The 17,902-nt window shown below is 34.3% G+C and overlaps 2 protein-coding genes across 8 annotated transcripts in view; one reads left to right on the plus strand and one right to left on the minus strand.

Moving 5' to 3' along the window:
* The window catches only part of Snapc3 (small nuclear RNA activating complex polypeptide 3), a 38,386-nt gene extending 38,280 nt beyond the window's left edge, over positions 1-106 (plus strand). For all 3 annotated transcript variants that reach the window (XM_063251512.1, XM_023566042.2, XM_063251520.1), the window contains one exon: positions 17-106. The gene's annotated coding sequence lies outside the window, so the exon portion shown is untranslated. The remainder of the gene's footprint in view (positions 1-16) is intronic.
* Positions 1-17,902, minus strand: part of Psip1 (PC4 and SRSF1 interacting protein 1) — a 59,540-nt gene that overhangs the window by 13,722 nt on the left and 27,916 nt on the right. The window contains exons 7-15 of one of the 5 annotated variants that reach the window (XM_063251497.1): positions 17,756-17,831; positions 11,368-11,596; positions 10,479-10,597; positions 7,876-7,931; positions 7,083-7,153; positions 6,798-6,899; positions 6,484-6,697; positions 4,495-4,606; positions 3,577-3,661 (exon numbers count right to left, since the gene is read on the minus strand). In XM_063251497.1, coding sequence (XP_063107567.1) covers positions 3,601-3,661; positions 4,495-4,606; positions 6,484-6,697; positions 6,798-6,899; positions 7,083-7,153; positions 7,876-7,931; positions 10,479-10,597; positions 11,368-11,596; positions 17,756-17,831 — 1,040 coding nt within the window. In that variant the 3' untranslated portion in view covers positions 3,577-3,600. Of the gene's footprint in view, positions 1-2,140; positions 3,662-4,494; positions 4,607-6,483; positions 6,698-6,797; positions 6,900-7,082; positions 7,154-7,875; positions 7,932-8,617; positions 9,257-10,478; positions 10,598-11,367; positions 11,597-17,755; positions 17,832-17,902 lie in introns of those variants that run through there. The other 4 variants (XM_013155038.3, XM_023566040.2, XM_013155040.2 and 1 more) reach the window with 4 other exon arrangements.

A 17,902-nucleotide genomic window follows, 5' to 3' on the forward strand; every position in this document is an offset into this window, starting at 1 on the left:
TCTTTCTCTCTTCTAGGTTATTTTTGAAATTCATTGAATTCCATTGTTTCTCTGGATGGCTAAGAACAGACACTATATAAATAAAAAACTCATGAAGCCTGTAAAACTGTTTGCATGGTACATATTCAGTTAAGTTGATTGACATGCAAATCTCAACTACCTATTTCTGGTATGTCTAGTGTTATCTTAATTCACTGATTCAGTTAGTACGAGGATCAGCATACAGAACTAAGATAAGTGGCCCCTACACAGCTGCCTTACATTGTGGCTAATTCTTTTGTCCAGTGCTGCTAACATTGGACAAATTGAAACTCCTGCTGAAAAACCACAGATTTAAGATCAAAGTGATTTATCCAATTCTTGAAAGTTCACAGGTAAAAACTTACTTTGTTACCTTTATGTTTTTATACTGCATTTTAAGACTGTATAAATCTTGCATAAATATGCAAGGATCTGTTTACTTTCACACAGATTATTTCATGTATGATGCTAGTTCATTTTAGTGGACAAAGACGACAAAAGTAGTTAAAACAGTACTGTGCTGGAATGTTTTACCATTTATTGAGAATGTTACTCTGCTAGTTCTTTAAACTTTTTCACCAATGCCTCAGATACCATTCTTATTGTTTCCTGGTCAAACTAAGAGGAAAAGCTAACCAGATTACCACAATTTGTTATGTCAAGAAACCTCCAACTTGGTATAGCATTTTAGCGGCACAAAATTCCTAATTGTAGGCACTTTTTTAATGCCTATTTCAGTTTCGTATATATACCAGTACTGTTAAAATATTTGTATCATTTTATCCAGCAAAGCAAATATGAAAACATCATGAATGTATCCTTGATCATCTTGTATATTAGAAATGAATTAAGATTCTGATATAATAGTAGATACACACAAGATCACTGACACTGTTCCCAGGCTTCAGAGTCCTTTAAAGACATATTATAATTTTAGTGTGGGAAAGATCAGGCATCTCTACCATTGTGTTACATAACACAAACATAACACATTTCTTCCTATTATAGTAGCTTCATTCCTTAGGAATGTAAAGATACAGATGTTTTTTTGGTTTTTTTGAGACAAGGTCTCAATATACACTTCAAGCTGGCCTTGAAGCTCAGGCTGACTTTGAACTCATGGGTGATCCTCCTGCCTCAACCTTCTGAGTGTTGGAATTATAAGCATGCACCACCATGCCCAGCACAGGTTTGTTATTTTTAATAGGGCAGAACTTGTTCAGAGCTAAAGCCTTGGCTGTTAGTACAGATTTAATGGCAGAACTGAGGTCATGAGTTTAATTATTGGTACAAAAAAAAAAAAAGCAGTCCACATCTTCAACCAGGTAAGTGGGTATGAGTAGGAACATTTTTTTTGTATAATACTATATATCACTGTATCAACAAAACATGGTAATGTTTGTAACACTATTTGAGATCGCTAGCTATAATAGCAATTGTAAAACATTTGGTACTGTAGCCGGATTGTTTCCAGCCAGGTTCTGAGATGGTGTATCTAGAATTTAAGGATCAGTTGAAACTCCTCTTAAAAGAAACAAACCATATCCAAACATCAACATGCACTAGAGTCTGCCCATGCATTTATATATATGAGCTATTTCACTGATTTGTTCATATGTGGATTTATAACCGAATATAGCAATTTAAATTGATAATTTATAAGAAATTTTATGAGTTCTGATACCTAAGTCAGCTTATGATAAGGAAAACTTAAAACCCAACTATGCTTTAAGGAACCATCAGTCAGCTTATGTAAGCAGTTATAAATTACCACAATGCGGGGCTGGGGATTTAGCTCAGCAGCAAAAGCACCTGCCTTGCAAGCAAGTGGTTATGAGTTCAATCCCTGGTACCAGCAAAAAGGAAAAAGAAAAAAAAAATTACCACAATGCTGCTAATATAGCCAGAAGTTGACTAGTTTGTGGTTTTTTGGGTCACAGGAACAAATGAAACAGCATTTCATTCTTTTTACCTACTTGAGCTTAGTGCTTAGTTAGCCCTATAGATCTACCCCCAAACAACAGCATCTCAGTGACTAATGTAAATTATTTCCTCAGCAGCAAATCAAGAATTCCTTCTATTCTTTTAAAAATAACAAGGACATAATTTACCAATAAAATTTGATAGAAAAGTTCTTTAATCAAAACAAGTTTACACATCAACACTTATGGCTTACCTAGAATAAATCTGTCCAAAACTTTTATTATTATGGACAAGACACACGAGTGATATATAATAGCAGAGTTCCTCAAATTAGCAGATCTTAGCTCTATTGTAAGACCTCTCAAAAGCAAAAATGCTATTACTGAAATAATTCAGATTATGTACAGATGAAAGCCACTGTCTGAGAGGTCAAAACATACACTGCATGTCACACACAAGCACTGATGTCATTTTCCCATATTCATAAAATTTTAAAACGTTAAGAACAAATCTTTCTGCTTATTGAAAGCCAACTGATCTAATATTTTAAGTATCTTAGAAATGTTATCCTTTAGTTAATAACTCTTTGTGTTAATGTTGGCTCTCCCTGATTGAGTCCATATATATCAAAATACAGACTAGCATTGCCTTGAACAACTACTTCTTTGTAATCCTGTTGCATGTATGATAGAGAAGTGAAAATACAAATTCCCTTCTAATATAGCTGTGTTTTCAAATAAGTTAACTGTTTCATATAGCATTTATTTATATTTACCACATAAGCATCACAGATTGATTTTTTTCCAATTAAAAAAATACTATTTGTGACTTAATGAGTGTGACTTATGACATTTCTCAAAAATAAACACTTCGTTTTCAGGTTTCATTACTAGTGTCTTGTAAAGGATCTCAGATGGCAGAACCCTAAAATCAAACTCATATATACCCATCTATTTTTTGCAGGGAAGTTGTATGTCTTCACTGAATTCCCAGCCAAAAAACTATCTCCAAAAGTTAACAAGAGTTTTTGTACCATACAGAACTGTCAGTTCAATGTCCATTGAATATCTAGTTGTCATACAAAGGGGTATCAGGCCACACGTTACAAAGAAGCAGGATAATGTTGCACAATGAGATTAAAATTAACTTTTTTGATAAAAAGGAAGGAGTACTTGTATAGAAGTAACATTTTATCAACCATAAAAAAAATGCTCAACTTCTACAAAACCCACAGTGAAAAGACAGTCTGATAAATCCAAGATTTGTAAAAACTATGCACAAAACCCACAGAATCTGAGAAAAGGGGAAATATTTGTACAAGTAGCAGTTTTAAAAATTTAACTTTGTTCTACCAATTACACATTAACATACACACACTAACTGAAAATATGCTACAACCATGTCTGGAAAAGTAGTTTAACATTAAGTGGATTTCACCCCACATTTACTGTATAATATAGCTGTTAATACTGCACAAGTACAATTAGCAATAATGTTTATTAACTTTTAAACAAAGATAAAGGGATTTTCTCCCTTAAGTTTTAAACATCAAAACCTATGTTTATAAAAATTTAAAACTTTCAGCAGTCTAAATATTTCAAAACTACTACAAACTTCTCAAATGTTCCTTACATTCCAGATACTGTATATGTCAACCTAGTTATCTACTGTAGACTCCTTCAGAGATACTTCAGTTTCTCTTTCTTCACTGGATGGCCTAAAGGGAGTGGGGAGAAAAATGTGTGACAACTGGGATTAGGATTAGCTGTGCATTACGTTATTTATATCATACAAAAGATCAAAATAAATCCTTAAGGTACTGTCATTTCTTTTTCAGAATTCATCATATTGTGTCTTCCTAAAATGACATATAAATGAAAAGCAAGATAGGTCAGGGCAATACGATATATCAGGCCCTTTTTGGCTTTAAACTGAATTCTCTCAAAAGAGACTTAAATTAACATGGTGTCAATGACACCAACATGTTCTAAATTACAAGTCCAAATTCTTCAAATGAATAAACTAAGACTCATGACTGCAATTTTATAACTGTTTTAAGGCACAGCCAATCAGCATAAAATTTCCCATCGCTACATATTATACATTAACAATTACATATGGAGCCAGGCATTGTAGCACATGCCTATAATTCTAGCACTTGGGAGGCCGAGGCAGGATGATCACTGTGTTCAAGGCCAGCCTGGATTACACAGCAAGACTCTATCTTGAAAATAAAATAAAAATTATAGATAGAATCATTTTAATACTATATAAAATCCTCTCAATTTATGCATGGAAGCAAGTCAACAGAAAAGTCTTACATAGGGGAGGGGGGTATTTTCCTAAGCCTTAGCCTAAACTCCAGAACCCCTCATTAGCTTTTTGATTTGCAACTCACTTTCTATATTACAGAATCAAACATTCAAAATATAACCTACAGTGGCACACATCTAGTCTTAGCTACTTGAGAAAGTAAGGCAGGAGGATGGATTGGGCAACAGAGCAAAAACCTCATCCCCCAAGAGAAACATGAACCATCAGTGTCCTCACTTTTTCTTACTGCCAGCTTCATGGTTGTCTTTGCTTTCTTCATTGCTATCTCCATTATGCTGTGGCTGATTACTGTCTTGAGCATCAGATCCTCCATTTAGAGTCTTTGAACCTTGAGGATTCAAATAGAAAACCTTTGTCAGAGCTCATAAGATAATACTTTTAGACAGTCCTCAAAAGATTCAAAAATACAACATGAGCCTCAAGTTCTAACAGTTAAGTCTTACATTTGAAACTATAGTGTTTTCAGTCCTCTCTGGAATTTCAGGACTGGGCTTTATGTCATTTCCAAAAATAGGAATAATAGTTTCATTAAAGAGCTGTACTGCCAACTCCTAGCATCACCGAAGTCATTTGCATACCTAAAGCACAGTAAGGATCAGGTTTACTCTCCATGTATTTATGGCTAAAGAAGTTTGATGTTTAATGTGATTAGTTAGCACATGATGACTAATTTTTGGTTATTAGAATAAATGATTTAGCATTTATCATTATTGCATTTTAAAATAAGTGAAGGTGTTTTTAACTGACATGATTTGGGGTCAGTAAATATATCACAGGTTTTGCTATAAATATTATCAATGAAGATCTATCATAGCCTAAATAAATGAGAAAATCCAACTGCCTTTGAAATGTTGGTTTTCACCTCAGTTAAAAGCATCTGCCAGGTAAGATGTTTATTAATTTGGAATTAGGGCCTGTTAAGAGGTATATATTACTGCCCAGTATGGTGGTGCATACCTGTAATCCCAGGACTAGGAGGCTGAGGGTAGAGGAATGCCCTGAGTTCAAGGCCAGCCTAAACAACATAGCAAGACTCTGTACCCCCAGCCCTTGCAAAAAAAAAAAAAAAAAAAAGGGTATATCTTAAATGGGTAAAAAGGTATGTTTAGAATTAGCTTTAAAATAATCTGCAGAATTTGTAACAGTCAGAAACCTTATAGGTACAAAAGTAATCCCTTATGAATGCATGAAATCAAAACTGATTTCCTATGTACCTTATACACATAACCTTAAGTTAACATTTCATGATTTTTTTTTTTTTTTGTCTTTTTCGTTTTTTTATCGGTACCGGGGATCAAACTCACGACTGCCTGCTTGCAAGGCAGGCGCTTATGCCACTGAGCTAAATCCCCAACCCCAACACTGTTATTTTCAATCATTTTGTCTATGAAACAAGAGCCTGTGTACACTGAGCCATCAGAGGTGGGATCTGTGGTTGGTTTGGCCTTACCATCATTCTTGACTCTGCCTTCATATGCTACCTATAAACAATCATTTTCTTATTCATACGTAAGTTTAATAAAAAAATGTTCAGTGTAACTAAGCACAGGACCTCAGATTGTATTAACTATAAACAACAGCAAGAAATAGCTTTCAGGCCCCACCCATGATGTTACATTTCGATTAAAAGATTACACTGTAAGCAGAGGGAGGTGTTTAGAAATACCAGAAGCAGCTGAAGGACCAGGTGGGACCTTATAGGGACAAGGGCTGACGCATTCTGGATGGCTTTCCAAAATATCTTCCTCAGGGTTATCTGCCTCACTGACACTCATTTTTATTTAAAAAAAAAAAACTGAAAAAACTACTTGATTTCATAAGTTGACATGACTTGTTATTAATGCACCCTGCTCTAGTCCTTCAGTAAGACATCATGTGTTTTGACCATGCACTGTAGTCAGCAGGCATTTTCTTCACAGTGGTAATATTTAACTCCATTGAAACAATAACCAAATGCCTGAATCAAGGCCATTTTGGCCATTTTAAAGTGAATGAATGCATAATGAACCCTCACATGAATAATGTTAAAAAGCTTTAGTATCTACTTCCAACAACTTACAGAACCTGAAAGTATTTTTTGTATGTGAATTCAAAACATTCACACTGTTTTTCCTGTAGCAGTACTGGGGATTGACAACTGGGCCTTGTGCATGCTAAGCACAGTCCAGGTAAAAGAAAGCTGGCCTCAAATATATTGCCACATACCTGTTTGTTCCTTTTCTAGCTTTTTGTTTGGCCCTTTCTTGCCTTGATCTTTGGTTTTATTCGCTTCCTCATGCTGTCTTTGTTCGGCAAGAGATTTATTCAACACTTGTGTGATGACAGAATCTCCTTCACCAACCAAAAACATGTTCTTAAATTTGTTGTACAACATTGTAGACTTTTCCATGATAACTTGACTAACTTTGAATCGTCGTATCTGAGAAAACAATATATATTTATAACTTTCCCTAATTCACTTTTTATTTTTAATGAAGTAACAAGATTTTTTAAAAACCCCATGACCTGAAATAACTTACTTTTTTCAGGGTTGTAATCATCTCTGTGTGTTTCTGAGCTTGTTGCATTGTGACCTGAAGTGAAGCAAGTTCATCCAAGGCCTCAATGCATCTGTTCACATCCTTCACAATAAAACAGTAATTTTGTGACTATTAATTACCACAGAAAATACAAACTGAAATCTCAAGGCAGTACAAAATGACTAGTTCTTGTCCATTTTAGATTAATTTTTACATATTTATAAAATCATGAGAAAAATAAGCTGTAAAAGCAGCATTATCTTTTAAGTGAGGTTAAACACTTACAAGATTATCAATTTTGAGTGAATTTTTAATTTCAGCATGTATCCTTTGAAGTCGAGAATCCATTGAAGTTTCTATAAATTAAAATATGTGAAAAATAGTAAATAACTTCTAAAACCAGTTTCTATATAGTCTAAGCAAAGTATAATGAAATGGTGGCCTTAAAGAAATTGTTCTTAGTACTAAGAAACTCATGTAGATGGAAAATAGCTTAAGAAGTTATGTACTTTTAAAAATAGGTTTGGTAAAGCAACATGCAGCAAAAACTCAAACTGACCGTCTAGCTGGATTTTTTTCCCAAAATAAAGAAGTCTGTATCAAATAATGAACTCCTCTGCTCATTAGTTCTTCACCTACACATCTAACCACAAGGGATTTGTCAAAAATGTAAAATGTCCAGCTTTTGGCAAAGGTTAGAAAAATCTGACACCATAAAATGTTATATATAAATATACTTCTTTAGCAACTTCACCTTGGTTATGCTTAAACTGTAATGGAATTTATGATGCTCTAGGTATAGTGATGCACACCCATAACCCCAGGACTAATAAATAAACTGAGGTAGGAGGGTCACAAATTCAAGCACAGCCTAGGCAATTCAGTGGGGCATTGTCTAAAAGTTTTTTAAAGGGCAGGAAATACAGATGTATAAGTGAAATTTAAATGGATCTATGAAGTATTCAAAAAAGTGTATTTGTAGGATATAAGCACATGAGACTCTAAAACCGATCGTAAGAAATTGTCTATATAGCTTTCTTGGTATATTTTAAACATCTTAAAAAGTAAAATAACTAACCTCGCTTCTTCTCCACTTTCTTAACTTCTGGCTTCTTTCCTTCATCTTTATTCTGCCTATCAAATGTTAACACAAATATTTCAAAACATTGGCACACTGTGACTAATTACCAAATGTCCACATCCCTTTTTGTATAAGGTACTAGCTATAGTTTTTAGAACTATCCTATATCACAACAATAGCATAAATAAAAATGAAACTCAAAATTAACATACCAATTAAGTCTAATATTCAGAGATACCACAAAATGATTTTGACATTGTCACAGTGAAATTTTTCTTTCAAACAACACTGCTGTTCAAAGCTCAACTTCGGATGAGTGAACAGACGAGCCCTGATGGGAAGAGTGCATCTCTAAGTGTTTAATGGATTCTGCATCAGTTATTTTTAAAAGAAGCATGTCAAAACAGACCAGTTAATTGTTCCCCACATATCCAATACAAAGTATAACTTAAGGAGTTTTCAAGTGCACTTCAAGATTAAATAAGACATAAGATCCTGGTATGATTTTTTTAAAATGGGGGAGGTCAGTATTTCAAATGACATCCACTAACATTTACATACCATTTCACAAATGAAAAGGTACCATTTAACTATAAGTCACAAAAATAACCATTTAAAACTGAAATCTTAATTTGTAGTACCTCAGCTTAGAGTTCAGGCCATATTATAAACCAATTAAAATAGACGAACAAAAAAGTATCTAAAAATCAGGTTTTTTTAAAAAAACTTTATTTTAAAATTTTGGTTACAGGTTCAATTTTTTTTTCTTAACAAGTCTACTGCTTAATCTCTCAGGATTAAAAAAACAATTAAGATTCTAAAGAATTAACAAAGGAATGTCAAAGAAAGGGCACAGCTGCCCCATTCTCGGGTATAATAGTTATTCCAATTAATACCTAGCTTCAAAACAAAACCAATTTTTATATTCTTTAAATGAATAATGTACAACCACCATCTTCATCTAGGCTTGTTATAATTTCCAAACACAAAACTTCATTTTAAGCTTGGTAAAAAGCTTAACAGGAATGATGGCTGACCTTAGTATGTAGTGTGTACCTTACAATAAATTTTGTTAACAATCAAACACAGTAATAATGCCATTAATAATGAAGTCCTCAATTTAGAATCTGGAACATTCTTCCATCAAGGGGGTAAGGGGGAAATTCAGTCCAATGAGTCTGTCTCAAGATCTTCATCTCTTGTTTGCTCCACTTGTATTCTCTTTTCAGTAACTGGATTAATGCTTTGAGCCCAAAATGAGATATATTTTTTATTACTGTAGATTACATGTTGTTTGGCTGGGAATACAATACAATAAACTTTATTTTGCATAATGCATTTCACACAAGTTGCATCTGAAATGCTTTACAGAGCAAAACTGTCCAAGTACAAAGTTTTGTAATAACAGGAGAAGGAAAGAAAACACAAATATTAGAATTTGAGATAGTTACATTGGAGGACATTCAAAAGAAAATGAAATACATATAGATAACTTTGAGATATTAAAAAAGAATTGTGCTGATTTACTAAGCAACAACTAATTTTATATCTTGTTTTTGGGAGCACAATAAAGTTAAAAGCAACAAACAGTCCAACAACTTTCCAGTGAAAAGAGAAAAGGATAGATAACAAAAAATATTTACAGAAGGGTTCAAAGTTTAACATTGGGAGTAACAGTTCTGAGCTTTAGATAAATCTTTAAATTACTCCCTCAAGCAGCTAACACTGCTTATAAATCCTCCAAACAATTAATGCTGAGGTAAATGCTGGACCTATAAAGATGGCTTACAGATGTAGTATAAAGAAAAACCTTCAAGAATTTTTTAAAGTTTCACTGATTATTAACTTTGTCTTAGCATGTTTTAAAAATTACTTCCTCACTAACAAAAAAATTTAGTCAGTGTAGGACACTTCACAAAGAAAGAAATATTTCAGAGAAGAACTCAGAAGTGACAGTCTAAAAGTAACTAGGAAAACAAATGAATAAAAACAAACTCTAATCACCATTTATCATTGCTGTGACTCTTCTATTAATAAAATTATACAGTGAAGGGTTAATTCCCCATGGAAAGTAAATACTGTATATACAAGTATCAAAACATAAGGGAAAACAGATCTGAATTTCATTTATGTTATACACATTGAATGTAAACCCTGCCAGCCATTGGATTTACTTTTACTGGCTTCTTGGGTTTCTAACTGTGCTTTTGTTTGTGCTGGTCTGTAGGGATAGGCCTGCTGGTGGTATGACAAATAAAAGTATTCTTGCGTTTTTCCTCCACCAATATATTATTACTCTATATACATCACACAAATAAATGGCAGAGGATATTTTCTGCAAAACCACTAACAGATAAAACGTGCACTTTCACTGTAAACTGAAAAATAATTCACAGGATGACTGCCTCCATGAATTTCATCCTCACTCAGAAAATAATAAAGCTTGGACTATGACCTCATCATCATTATATATGTAGGGTTTTTATTATACGGGAAAGTATACTTTAAAAGGCTTCATGAAGTCAAAATTGGAAGTCTACTGTATAACAATGTCATGCTAGCCTTAAAAATCCAGAATTTAGAATAAAAAGAACACTTACTGCTCAGTTTCCATTTGTTCCTCTTGCTTGCGTTTTCGATCTGCAGCTTCCTTCTCATGTTGGCTTTTCAGCATATTCCTCCTGTGAGCAGTCTGTAAGTTTCTTCCACCCTTTCTCTTCTATTTTAAAAGTCAGGATGAATTTAATTAACTATCAAGTCAGTGATCATTAAATGCAATTACAATCTTGGAAGAAAAACACTAGTTTGAATTACATCTCTGCTTCACAAACTTAATTTTCTTTATGATCATTTAATAGTGTACTTCTTGCTGTAGGAGTGATGGATAAAGTATGTTAAGACTATTTGCCTCTATACAGTGATTTTTAACTTGAGTATTGACAAGTACATGTTTCTATTTAAAAATTTGGCTTCTTAAGAACTAAAACATAAAAACTCAGGAAAAATAAAGTACCTGTGTGATCTGCAACTACACATATCTCAGGCTATATACAATCTGTGTAGGACACATAACTCTAATGAAAGTCCCAATTAAGACTGAAAGGCATTCAAATAAAGTTACAGATCACTGAGAAAATTACAATAAATAGGTATAAAGACAAATTCATTGAGTAAAATATGATAAAACATATATAGAAATCTTTTATATTTGTCTTCACAACTAACTTTGCTTATTTCTGACCCTTTTTTTAGATCAAATTACTAGAAATATGTATTTAGTTTTCAGGTCATAATCATGACAAGGTAAAATAAATTTAGGAAAAAAAATACACGAAAGTTTCAAGTATGCTTTTTAATGTGACTAATATGGAAGCCTACTCAAAGGTAAATCCAGGTGAGGATTCATAAAAATATCAGAAGTTACAAGGTAAAGATCAAGAACTACTTAAGAAACTCAAAACCAAAAAAAAAATTTGTGTGAATTTTCACCTTTTCACCTTCTTGATCATCTCCCTCCTCTTCAGAATCAGAGGTTGATGTAACCCCTGTTTTAGCTAAATTTTTCCTTTTTGATTCAATTTCTTTCTTGCCCTCTTTTTTGTCTGGCTCTTTCCTTGGTTTATCTTCTTCCTTCTGGCCCTCTTCATCCTTTTTAGGCTGCTTTTTAGGTTGTTTTTCTTCTTGCCCCTTTTTCTTACTTTTGTCATCTTCAGCAACCCTATTTTTGAGAGTGCAACAATGGAAAATAAGCTTTCACGTATCATTACTTATCAGTCATTTATAATCATGGTGTCAATTATTTTAGGTAAAAATAAGTCAGGTGCCTATGATCCCAGAGACTAGAGACTGAAGCACATCAGCTGTGAGTTCAAGGTCAGCCCAGTGAACTTAGGTTAGACCCTGTCTCAAGTTTAAAAGTAAATCTGTAGGGGCTGGGGATTTAGCTCAGCGGCATAAGCACCTGCCTTGCAAGCAGGCAGTCGTGAGTTCGATCCCGGGTACAGATAAGAAGGAAAAAGACAAAAAAAAAAAAAGTAAATCTGTAACATTTTCAAGTAAAAATGTCTTAATCATTTCATCATAAAAGGAATTCTATAACAAAACACCCTTTCTGTATAAATGAGAGCGTAAGAAATAGTGCCATTAGGTGAATAGAAACTCTTGTCCCTTTCCTTTTGAGACAAGTCTCACTATGTTGTCTAGGCTGGCCTCAAGCTCCAAGTGCACCATGGCACCCAGCTTCTAAGTTCTACTATGATTCATTTGTGCAAAAAAATAATCTGAGGGCCAAGGATTTAGCTCAGTGGTGTAAGCGCCTGCTTGGCAAGCACAAGGTCGAGAGTTCAATCCCTGATACCAAAAAAAAAAAAAAAATCTGAATACTAGCAATGTGCCACATGTTCTTAATTCATTATACAGCGATGTGTAACATGATCAAGATCCCTGGCTCTTGTAGAGGGGAAGAGAAAGAGTATATAGGGTTTTCTGGTGCTGGAACTAAAACCATGGCCTTGTAATGTTAAAAATGCAGCTCCATTTATGGAGTTATAGTCTACATATTTATAAGAATAAATTATTTTTTAAAAGTAGACACGTTGAGAAAACTCAAATTGCAGAAGTTAAATAGTCATTTTGGAATTCAAAGAAATATTTTAGGCATGTAATGGTAAATTTATGGCCAATTAACAGTAACATTAAACAGTGCTGAGTTGATCCCCACGAAAGTATTCCTACTACCCCGAATCAAGTCAACTTGCTAATTACTGAGTAAGTTTTATGAAATCTCAATACCAGAAATATGCCCTCGAGTGAAAGTCAAATGATATAAATGCTAACAATACTTTTATGTATTTATGTTCAATTACAGCAATTCTTTTAAAGAAATACTTCATGGCCAAGGATATAGCTCAAGAGCACAAGTTTGATTCCCAGTACCCACTGCCCACAAAAAGACTTCAATTTGGAATTGTTTTATTAAAAACTGTATTTTTTACCATCCCAGGACTTTTTACTGAGACTTTCATAAGTTAGACTATATTTAGAGCTGGAAGGGACTTTAGTGTGTTCAGTGCTTTCATTACAATTAAGTGCTTCCTTGGATGCTTAAGACATTAAATTAGAAGACAAATTCACTTTTTGCTTCTTCAGAAAATTATCACTGGATAAGCTTATTTTCGAATGTCATACAGGGTTTACCTTTTACTTTCAATCAATGCAAGAAAAAGCATACCCATAAAATGTTAGTATTTCAGTAACTTTTGGGGGCCGGCATATAGCTCAGCAGCATAAGGAGCCTGCCTGACAAGCACGAGGCTTGAGTTTGATCCCTGGTACCAAAAGTAATAATAGTAATAATTTCTTAAAAACAGGAATAGAGCCAAACAAAAAACATTTCTGTGGCTCTTCAGCGTTATCAGCCATATGCTTCCCTCCAAAACTACTGTGGAAAAAAATGACTACTGAAAATACAAAAGCCAATCTACTTCAGGTAGCGTTATTCTAATGAATATATCTCCAAATGTAAAACAGAGACTCTATGAATGTGTTTTATGGTGCTAGGGAATAAAGTCAGGACAACATCCATATTAAGCCCAGATGTCCTGCCATGGAACCATAGCCTGAGCCTGTAGTGTATTTTAAAGATTGTACCCAAATATGGAAGCAAATTTTTAAAATTACAATACAGTGAAACACCATGCAGTTTTTAAAAATATATGCCTAAAGTACTTTAGGCATATATTTTTAAAAAGATGGGGCTGGGGCTCTAGCTCAGTGATAAAGCACATGCTTAGCATGCAGAAAACACTGTGTTCTTGTAAACTGGCTTCGGTAGTGTACATCTGTAATCCCAGCGTTTGGAAGGCTGAAGCAGAAATCACAAATTCAAATCTTACCTGGGCAAGTTAGTGAGACACTATACATCTCAAAATTCTAAAACAGCTCAGTGTGACCACCAAAAAGTAAAACAAAACATAGTTTATCATTTCTACAAATCCAGTTATTCAGGAGGCTGAGGCAGAAGGACCACTTTGAGCCTAAAACCAATGCCTAGACAGTGGGCATAATGAGACCTCATCTCAAAACAAACCAACAAAGAGGTGATTACATTGGCTCCTAAGAGGATTGTTTCAAGTTTTCAAAAAGCAAAGAAGGAAACTATGCTTGCTAAATGAGTCTTTCCCCTGTGATCCTTCTTGCCACCTTCCATAAAATTCTGACTGTGCATAGTGCTGGGATTTAACCTAGTGTTTTCAGAATGCTAGGCAAGTGCTGTTACTGAGCTACATCCCCAGTCCAATAAATCTCTCTTTAAAACAGTTTAAGGCACATTAGGAAAACTGTAAGTTTCTTTAGTTTTCTAATACATGTTAGTTAAGTAAAGACTAAAGACAGCCCCAAATATCTCAGTAGCTTATCACAAATATTTCTTAACTTTATAAGAGTATTCTAAGTTGGTTTCATCTCTCATGAGTTCTATCCTATTGTCACTTCAGTACTCACTGCAAAACGGTCAGCAACAGACACGTTATTCTCATGATGAAGAGACGTTTCATAAGAGCTCATATAGATTAGTTCTGCACTCTACTCAGTATGCCCAGATATACTACGAAGGATAGCTACAGCTAAAACACCGCCTACATAAAGCATGGACAAACATAGTTGGGAACAAGGTGATACACACCAGTAATGTGAGGTACTACTGAGGTGAGGCAGGAGGAAAAAAAGTTGGCATCCAGCCTGGGCAACACAGTGTCCCTTTTTTGAAATAAAAAGGGTTGGGATATAACTCAGAGTAGAGTGCTAATGGTCAGAGGCCCTGGGTTCAACCCCCGTAAATAAATATTGTAAAATACTACTATTTTAGGGTTATCTATTGCCTCACTAAACTGGTAGCAAGTACAAAAACCTGTAAGTTGTTATATTCACTTTGCAGCTGAGAAGCTGGAAACCCAAACTTTTTAGAACCAATTTTTTTGTGTTGTGAATATTGAACCCAGGACCTCATTTATATTAGATGAGTACTCTACTACTGAACTTACTTTTAATCCCTTTACAAATTTCTAATTGACATAATATTATGTTAAATATTATGTTAAATATTATATATTAAATATTAAATTATATTAAATATTATGTCAGTTATACTACGGAGTATAATTTGACAAAATGTATATAGTGAGTAATGATCAAATAAGCATAATCGGGATCTTTAGTGTTAGGAACCTTCATAGTTATCCTTACTGCACTACGAAGCATTAGAAAGAATTCCTCCCATATACTGTACTTTGGAATACATTATCTAAACTCTATTTGCCTTTTCGTACTGTTCCTCCACCCCAAGCCTCTAATGAAAACTTTTTACTCTTAATATGTCATTGTACTGTTGGACTAGGATAATGGGACAAAAGAAAATGTATTCAATGAACTTGTGACTTTGGCTGAAGAGGTTTCAAGGCAGAATACTTGTAAGTCAACAGACTCCTTTTTATTGTTTTGTTTTATTGTGTAGTGTTTTGAGGCAGAGTCTCATTATGTAGAATTTGGGCTGATCTTGAACTATGCAAGTCAAGGTTGGCCTCAAACTCTTGGTGATCCTCTTCCTACCTCAGCCTCCCAAGAGCTGGATTACAGGCTCAGTAGTCTGTTTTTCAAATTAGGATGTAAAATTTTCAAATTCAGAGAGCTTGAGGTCAAAGATCTAATCAAGAGTATAGCTGCCAGTCTTAGGCATTCAAACTGGAACCAGGCATGGTGATAACATGCCTATACATCTCAGCACTCTGCATCTGAGGGAAGAGGACCAGAAGTTCAAAGCCAGCTAGAGTAACAAGGAGAAGCTGTCTCAAATTTTAAAGTCTTCAGATGGAAACATAATTCCTGAACTGTCTTCATTCTTTAGTGGATAGTTTCTAAGGGTCATTATTAGGAAAATCTCTAAATTCAAATTATGTGTAATTAAATACAAAAACATAAGCTCATCTGGGAGTCTTGTGAATGAGAGCACTGTACATGAAGCTAACTAGAACTGAGTACACAATAAAATACTGTATGAAGAATGACACCAAACTCCATCAAAAAGAACAACTCTAAAAAGAAATACTGGACCCTCAAATCCTTACAGTCTGAAAGCCAGATGAGAAAGCTGCCCACTGATTAAAAAAGAACTATTTTCCCAACTACAGACAAGATAGTGAAAAAAACAGAGAACTTCCACATGCATCAGCCAAAAGCTATGGCAACAAAGGGGTACTTCTCATGGAAAACCAGGGCCTACTCCAGAAACATCCCTATAGAAAAAACAGCGTCTCTCACAATGTTTTCCTAAAGTTTAAGAATTCCTAAGAAACACTGCCTATGAACAAACTCACCTACAGAAGAAAACAACTTAAGTAAACTATGTTGTGTATTTGTGCTGCTGACAAAAATTTTATATATTTATAGCACACAACATGTTTCAGAGCAATACAACATGTTTCAGAGCATCTATAAATTGTGAAATGGCTAAATTCAGCTGCTTAACATGTACATTACCTTTTTTGTGTTAAAAATGCTTAAATTCTATTTTCTTGACTTTCAAATATACAATATATTGGTTTTACATGCTACTATTTGAGAGTCCTTTAAAATTTTTTTTAAAAGGACAGGTCTATTTTGCCCAATTTGGCCCTAAACTCGCAGGCTCAAATAATGTTACTGCCTCAGCCTGAGAACTTTTTAGGTACCTGCCACTGCATCCAGCTTATTTTTAAGAATACTTTACCAGCTAGATTTGCAATAAAATAAAGCTCTTTAAATATATTTTTGAAACTCAATGGTACAATATGTGCTTAGGATATTGTAAAGCCCTGTATTTATCCAAAATACTGCAAGAAAAGAGAACAGGCATGGTGGTGCATTTGTATAATCCCAACTTTTCAAGGAAATAAAGAATCACAAGTTCAAAGGCAACCTGGACAACTTAGAAAGACCCTATTTCAAAATACAAAATAAAAACAGCTGGGGATGTAGCTCAGAAGCAGTGTCCCTGGATTCAATGTCTAGTGTCATTTTTAAAAAGGGGGGGGGGAGTTTAGTTTAAATATATTTCAGTTGAAAGTACCACTTCTGACCATCAGGCTTAGTAGCATACTCCTGTAATCTCAGCACTCAGGAGGCTGAGGCAGGAAGATCACAGAGTTCAAGGCCAGCCTGGACTACTTGAGTCCATGGCCTCTTTGAACTACAGTGAGGCCTTTTCTAAAAAACAAAACAAAACAAAAAAACCCTGCAGTATCATTCTATAATTAAAGATGACCTGTTCATTCAAAACACTGTAAATCTATTTCTTTCATTTTTTTTAAGGCAAGGTCTAACTCACCCAGACTGCCCTCAAACTTGTGATCCTCCTGCCTTAGTGTCCCAAGTAGCTGAGATATAAATTAATTGACATATTTCACTTAAGCCTTCCTTATAAAGTCTTTAAACACAATCGCTACAAAAAGTTTTTCTCTCCCATGGAATGAATTTATATCCCTCCTGGTTAATTTTTTCCAGAAAAAGCCAAACTAAATCACGTCCTTATGTGTAGGAGGTGGGAGTGGCAAGAAGAAACACTTTTTTGATAACTAGTTATTCTGAAATCAGTCCTAAATTTTCACTACAAAAATGTTTAACACTAGTTTAAAATAAAACACTTATTCTGGAGGAAATAAAAAAAGATTTGTGGACATTACAAAAATTTCCCCATTTCTCCTGTTAGTTTTCTAAGTATCAAAATACTTATAGTGAGGAACATACATCCTATAAAACAAAACAAAACTGGTAAAAGTGCAAAGTGATACATGTATAGACTTAAAGTCTCATTTACTGAGCAACTTATACATTAAAATAAACTCACATGTCACTCTCTGAAGGGCAAGGCTGTTTTACCATTTTGGGTCTGCCTCTTGGCTTTGGAATCTTGACGTCTGAGGCTAACATTCACGTGGGAGGAAAAAAAAAATCATTAACTACTAGTTCCTGTAAAAAAATACATATCTCATAT

Source organism: Cavia porcellus, unplaced genomic scaffold (assembly GCF_034190915.1).
Source record: "Cavia porcellus strain 051 isolate PalLab524CR breed Dunkin Hartley unplaced genomic scaffold, mCavPor4.1 scaffold_1, whole genome shotgun sequence".
Classification (NCBI taxonomy): Eukaryota; Metazoa; Chordata; class Mammalia; order Rodentia; family Caviidae; genus Cavia; species Cavia porcellus.